The 7319-nt window shown below is 42.0% G+C and overlaps 1 protein-coding gene across 1 annotated transcript in view; it reads right to left on the minus strand.

The window, feature by feature from the left end:
• Positions 1-2551: 2551 nt before the first annotated feature.
• MOSPD2 (motile sperm domain containing 2) overlaps positions 2552-7319 on the minus strand; it is a 57266-nt gene continuing 52498 nt past the window's right edge. Inside the window, exons 14-15 of the mRNA XM_077777520.1 lie at positions 5530-5632; positions 2552-4943 (exon numbers count right to left, since the gene is read on the minus strand). Of these exons, the coding sequence (XP_077633646.1) occupies positions 4806-4943; positions 5530-5632 (241 nt within the window). The 3' untranslated portion in view covers positions 2552-4805. The remainder of the gene's footprint in view (positions 4944-5529; positions 5633-7319) is intronic.

Consider the following 7319-nt stretch of genomic DNA (forward strand, 5'->3'; position numbering starts at 1 on the left):
AATGAATCTGTTTGCTAGTATTAGAGTGAGGGCTTGGTATAGAAAAGAAAGAGAAGTATTAGAGTGGGAACAACAAACAGTTAACTTCTTTGATTGTCCCAGATCCAGCAAAAGGGGACAGGCATGATATTAGGAGTTTGGAGGTTTCTTGCAGAGAAGACGTAGAGAGAGTGAGTTCAAGTCTGAATTTCTGAGGCAATAGCAAGTCCCTGCAAGATGGTTTTAGATGACTTCCAAAAATCAGTGAGATTTTTCAACACACACACACACACACACACACACACACACACACCTGTAGAATGAGAATGACATGAAAGTGTGCAGAGGACTTTCTGGAATAATAGAATTCAATGTACTGGAGTTTGATCCATAGTAAATTGGACAATACAAATGCTGGGAATCATGATGTAAGTTTCTGGAAGAAAAGGATTTTCCCCCTTTCTTACAGTTTTAACCTTTTCGATGTAGCTACCTTGACAGAGCAAATGAATGTCCAAGAAAGCTTATTTAATTAAACTAACTGAAATGAATGGATTATTCTGAAGTAAAAGAGAAATTTGAAAAAAAAAATTGGTTTTCACTAGAGCTTTGTTTCCAAAAGTACACATCACTGGACCATTGCCCTAGTGCATTACTCTGTCATAAGAATGTATCTTGAGTGTTTGTGGTTGAACAAATGTTGAAGATACTAGTTACATACTTTCCCTTAAGTTGGTTTACAAGCGTTTGAATACATGTGTGCACTGAAAAAGAAAGCCAACTGGGATAGAGACATACTATGCCTGTCATTCGGTGCCTAACATAATCCTCATCTGTTTGCTTTCACGTGTGGGACATGTGTGAAGTCCAATCAGTCAACTAGACTGGGTAAGGTTGGTTTAGCTTCCTCTGTTTTCTGATCTGCAAAATGGGGGGACCAGATTGGATGAGCTTGCAGATTCTACTGGACACACCCTGTGTAACCACCCCCCCACCCTTGAGTGGGGGCCAGAGTTAGTGAATGTGATGGGATAGCACTCGCATAAATTAAGTTAGCTTATACAACAGAAGGGATTTGGCAGATGTAATTAAGGACAAAATTATGAAGACGTGAAAGATCCTATGTGATCTTTTTGTTGATTACAAATTTAAGGGAAACTTATGGGTGGAATATTGCAAAATCAATTCTGTGTGTGTGTGTGTGTGTGGTGGTTTGAAGGGATGTGGGCGCAATGGTGGACGGAAGCATCTAAGTCTTCATCAGACTGGAAGGGATACTCCTTCACAGGATTCAAGGCAGCCAATCATCACTAGCCTTCCAAAGTGTATCTCTTGACCTGCGCACTAGAATTAAGAGTAGGGTACCATGGAGGCAAGGGTGGGAATTCAAAGCAGGGGAAAGTGTGGAGAACTGATGATTGGTTTCGAATGAGGTGGGATATTCAGTAAGATCATCCCAAGTGTGGAAAGTTCTAGGAAGCTGGGATGGAAGGTGGTGGGGGCAACATCAGCAAAGCCGAGGCCTGCCTCTCCAGGGCTGCTGTACCTGCATTATTTCCTCTCACTCATGCTCCTCCTGGCGCACAGTACCAGGATGATCAGACTCAGAGCTGAGGAAACAGGCTGAAAGAGGTCAAGTAACACCCCCAAGTAACAGAGGGAAGCTGAACCCAGAGGGTCTTACTACAGAGCCCTCCCTCCTTACCACCTTTGCCACAAATGGGACAATTTCCATGGTCCCTCTGGGGCAGGGGGAGAAAGGGAGTCCTATGCTTCTGGGGCCGATGTTGTTAGGTCACCGTTTTGTTTTTGTCGCTTTATTCCTAATTTCTCATCGTTTCGTTTTTTTTTTTTTTTTTTTTTCAGTTTTGAAGATGGCTCTGTCCTATCCATTTTTATGGAGTGGGAGCTGCCATTTGGGAGTTAGCATCCGGAGGTGAGGGGACCACATCAACAATCCCAACGCCCCTCCCCAAGGACACCCTCACCCCGTGGGTGCCTCGTCACAGGGACTGCCTTCCGTGTACGCACGAGCCAGGTAGGACGGTGTCTCCACTGCTCACTTCCTGCCGGCTCCTGTCAGTTAGGAAAGCGTACTAGGACTGAGGGGACTCACGTGGGGCAGCTCTAGTGAAGGTTCCATGATGGAGCCCCGAGTCAGGACAGGGAGTCTAGTGTTTGAGTTTGGGGGAAACGGAGAGCTGCACTGAAGAGTGGCCAGGCTCTGACCCGGGCCGAGGAGAAACGGGACACACGAGAGACAGGTTTACCCGATAACGTAATTGTATCTGTGGAAGCTTACAGCGCTGTCCTTATAAAAATGCAAAGCAGGGCCAGAAGACATTAATGTGATCTCTAAAAGGTCAGAGTGAGCCTGAACATTGATTTTAAGATACTTTATCAATTAGAGACCAGAGGTTTTTCCTGATGATATTTATTTCATAAATGTAATTATTTTTCTAAAACATATTAAAATAGAAAACATGTTCTTTTGATCAATTATACAAAGAAAATACCAATATAGTAATAAAAATACTGAAAATATACGAAAAGCACCAGAATATTAGAGAAATTACACTGGCAACAATTCTAGGAATATATTTTTTTTTTTTTGCAATTGTACAATAAAGTGCTATTAAATCCAGTCAAAATTAGTGGCAAGATATAAAAACAGTTATGGTATTGTTAGGAAATTTGAGGCTAGGTTTAACCGCAATTGCATTTCTAGGCTACTTTCCGATCAAGCTAATAATATTTGATTAATGTTTTCATGGAAAATCTATTAATTTCCATTCTCAAGCGAAAATCTCGATCTCCGTGTTGATCCTTGGTAATTTGGTCATGAACAGGTAATGACAAGATAAAAAGTAAAATTATTATCAGAGTGCTCAGAGCAATAATCATACAAAATGTGATTAAATAAAATCAAATGCAGAATAAAATCAAATGTAAAGAAGTGATTAGTTAAGACAAGAACAAAAGTTCAGAGGCCTTTGATTTTATCGTTAATTTTCAATAATCTTGCATAGTCACACTTAGTAGACACACAAACATTAACAAGATAGGTTTTTAACTTCAACTGGCCAGACATCAGCGAAGAACATTTTAGTGAGTCAATGTCATTTTCATAGGAAACATTAAAGGGACACTGTTAGGACAATACACTTCCAATTCGGACCAACGGTTTCCTCATTCATTGGCTGAGGAACAAAAAAACACAAATACTTGGGGATTAGGTTATGTGAGAGCCGGGAATGTAACAGATAAAGGGAACCGCTGTGCACACAGGGAGATACTATGGGTAGTACTTAGGGTGTACTGAAGTCACTTTCACGGCTGGAGTTGGCAAACTGCAACAGAAAAACCCAAATTAAGACAAAGTATCAGACCAGTGTCCTTTTAAGGTTTTATGGCTAGGCCAATTTTGAAGGGACTCTATGAACTCACTCTCTCCAACTGGATTTTGGACTCAGCTTCTCAAGATGAAAGCCGTCAATACTACACTTCAGAATAAAAAATTCTCCAAACGTGGCTCAATCAAAACTCAAAATTTATTTAACAGGCAGACTGTGTTTTCTTTCAGATGAAGTAGAGTTACATGTGAACCAACACGGACTGAAGCTGGCTGTGTGAGTGAGAAAACAAACGAATTTCATCGGCCTCTGCCCCTGCAAGTTGTATCACTTGAGGAATTGAGGGACCACCCTGGGGACTGCTGTGACCAAGGCGGAGTGCCCAGCACGAGCCCTGATCTGAAGGTTTGTACCAGTGGATCAGGAATTCTAGTTTTCACTCCTAAATGGAGAATCGACACTCGAGTTTTGATTTTCCCCCCACGTTTATAGATACTCCAGTGTTTTGTCACGTTTCCTTCTTGTGGCTGATTTTCACGTGGAACTGAAATGTGAATGAATCCCACTGCTATGCATCTCAAAAATCAAGGTTCCAAAGAAATTTTAACTCCTTTCATTTAGCAAAGAGGGTGGAGATGGTACAAAGGAGGATTAGACCTTTATAAGGAATGGAGCATGGGGGTCAGTGTCCGGCCCCAGTGCACGATGTGCAACTGCATAAAAAAAGACCGGAAGGGAGGACCAAGAGTTGTTTTCTTCTCGATGTCACTGACAGAATTCAAGGAAACCCAAGCAAACTTAGTTTCCCCAATTCTATCTAAATGTGAGTGTTCATAAAAAAGTCTGAGATTAATAAAAGGCAGACTGTTAAGGAAGACAGATAAGAACAAAGGCTAAAAGGTGGTTTGGCGTTAAATAGTTTTACATACCCAAAGAATATTGACTAGCATCTGGAAGGACTTCTCAAAATTACAAAGTCATGTTTACAGAAATTACTCTGTATTAAGTATGGTTTTTTCCCAATATACATATTCTATATACATAGTATAGAAAAGCTAATAAGTTGGCTCAGCTATAATGATTTTGTCATTAAAAAAAAAAAAGCAGATTACATTTTTTGGCTGCGACAAAGCCTGTTATTTCTACTTTTCAGTCCAGCTAATGTACACATATAAGGAAACTGAAACTTTTGAAGTATTCAAATCAAAAGGAAAAAATAAATTATATCTAAAGTATTAATTTACACAGTGGCTATGCCTTGACTTGATTAACTATGGTCTCTTAGAATCAATCTCTCCAGTGTTTCCTTATTCTAACAGAGTTTATTTTCGGGACGCGTATTTGTTCCCCTCTAAAGGTTGCATGTTTCCTTTCAGGAAGCACAGACGTGCAAAACTTTTAGTGGCATGAAGTTCTGGGTCTTTTTCCAACTAATGAGTGAAAGAGCCACGTTTCTTGCTGAACTCCAGTTCTTTAAGTGTACAACAAATAGAAGAGAGAGATGACAAAAGCAAGCAAGAGCATTGTTAAGGAAAGCAGCAGCTGCTGGAACCAGATACAACGCTGAACTTGGTCTTCAAGCTTCCTATTGCTTTCTAGTAAATGATTGAGCTGAAGAGGGGAAAAAAAAGGATGAAAGATTTGTATCAGTAAAACAGTACATTAACCATGTGAACGACAACTAGGAATATTAGACATCCAAACATGAGTACAGGATGGGGTCCGTCTACTCAGAACAGCTGGGAGCTGGAAATGCAAGGAGGTGAGATTACATTTGGTTGGTGAACAGACGTACACCTGCTTACCCGTGTTTTGGAAAGGTCTAATTTTCCAGTTCAAAAGGAGCAAAGCAATCACTTCCTGGAGGTACCAAAACCAGCTAGTCAGAAGGAGAGCCGGTCGAATCTTGTTTGAATTTAAATGGTACCTCTTCCTTGAGATCAAATTCTTGGATACTATCCCAAGCACCACACCTTGTCCAAATTAGAATGGCCAGAGCTTTAAAAAAAAAAAGTTGACAGATCGCCGAAAGTAACCCCTGGCTTACCATTTTAGATTTGGCTTCCCTTTGCAAAGAAAAGAGCATTTCTGTTGTGTCTATGCCAAAGGTTTTCTCTATGTCAGTGGGGAAAAAGTGGGTTTCTACTGTTGGTTAGCATTAACACCTTTGTTTTTGTTAGGGAGAAAGAACACTTACTTGTAGATAAAGATCTTCACTGGTTTTATCTGACATGTTAAAAGCACTGTCTTTTAAGGTCAGGGTGGTTGGTTTACTGCTCTCAACAATATGACATCTTAACCTATGGAAATGCAAAGGAAACACGATTATAAAAGGAAACTGTACAATGAAGAAAGTTAAACACAGAAATAGATGTAGCAGGCATGAAAGCACTCATTCTTCTCCCCAGTTACACGTAAGGCAGCAGCGCAGCATGTATTGATCTTGGAAGGGGAACTCAATTTGCCACCCCAGGATATGCCTCTCAGTCAGGAGGACTATGTTGGGCTCGCTGTTTTCGAAGAAACAGCAGACATCAGAAAAGCTTTGAAAATCTTTTGTAAGAGACACTGACATTTATAAAGGAAATCTCTACTTGTAAGGGTGTCTTCCTCTCTGTACCAGGAAGAGGGGATGACAAAAATCTCTAGGAGGAGGGACCGATCTAAATCTGCTTAAGGACCTTACCCTCGTTGACTGTGATTTTCCCGACAGCCTCCCCTAACTGGCTCGCTTACTCCCCAACATCTTTTCTTGAGCTGGCGATGGTCTTTAAGGTGGCATCTTGGGCCATTTGGGGGAGGTTTTGCTCTTTCCCTGGTATGCCCCATGTAGACAGGAAGTATACGTGTTATTCAACTTCTCTTTTCTCCTATTAATCTGTCTTTTATTCCAGGGGGTGGGGGCCTCAGCCAAGAACCCAGTAAGGCAGAAGGAAAATTATTTTTCCTCTCCTACGTTTTGGCAACCTACGATGGGCCCTGCTGAGGCACCGTACTCACGTAGGAGCCTACAGATGGGATCGTGGGAAAGTGGCAGAAGCCAGCAAAGGGTAAGAATTCTTTCTTACTGACTCAGCTTTTCTGGATCTCACACTAGTGCCAGGGCAAGAGAGACACATAAAAATTTCACCTTGTCCCTACCTTTCCAAATTTAGATTAGCAATAGAAAATTGGTCAAATGAGGTTTTCCTTTGATCTCGTTCTATGTATTGAGACCCTGGGTTTGGGACCAGCAAGAATATTCTGTTCGGTCTCTGCCGGCTAGAGCATGCATATGGACACATGCACGTAGCTGAACAGGCTGGAGGTCTGAGACACACAGGGTGACCCGCAGCATTCTCTTCTGCCGGCCGTGCCACCTCTCAGGGCAGTTTGTCATTCGGGGCCCCAGTCCACTCCCCTGGTAGCACAGATCACAGGGTCTGTGAGCGGGGGCCTCGCACATTGTTGTGGGAAACCCGAGCTGCCATTTTCACGACACTGTTCTCCCCACTTGAGGCAATGACGGCTTTTGCTTTCTTAGGCTCCCTGAGGGCTGCAGTATTTGGCACCCTCTTTCGAGAAGCCTCTTGTGTCCAAGGTTATGGCATCAAAAGGCCTGTTGGCTTGAGTTGCTGCTGAGATTAATAGAAGATCCAACTTGTTGATACCAGATGGTGGATCTTTTGCAGGAAAAGCTTCTATGCTTAATACAGTTTTAGAGAGCTCTCATCCTAAACAATGGTCTTATTGGTACCTCTGGAAAGACCACATTGAAAGGAGAACATGACCGAGTAGGATGGCTAGCCTGAGGGACTTCCATAGAAAGATGAGATTACAAAGTTTTTTTTTTTTTAATTTAAAAATTTTTTTAAATGTTTTATTTCTGAGAGAGACAGAGTGAGCAGGGGAGGGTCAGAGAGAGAGGGAGACACAGAATGTGAAGCAGGCTCCAGGCTCTGAGCTGGCTGTCAGCACAGAGCCTGACGTGGGGCGTGATCCCAGGAG

Source organism: Crocuta crocuta, unplaced genomic scaffold (genome assembly GCF_008692635.1).
Source record: "Crocuta crocuta isolate KB4526 unplaced genomic scaffold, BGI_CrCroc_1.0 scaffold940, whole genome shotgun sequence".
Lineage (NCBI taxonomy): Eukaryota > Metazoa > Chordata > Mammalia > Carnivora > Hyaenidae > Crocuta > Crocuta crocuta.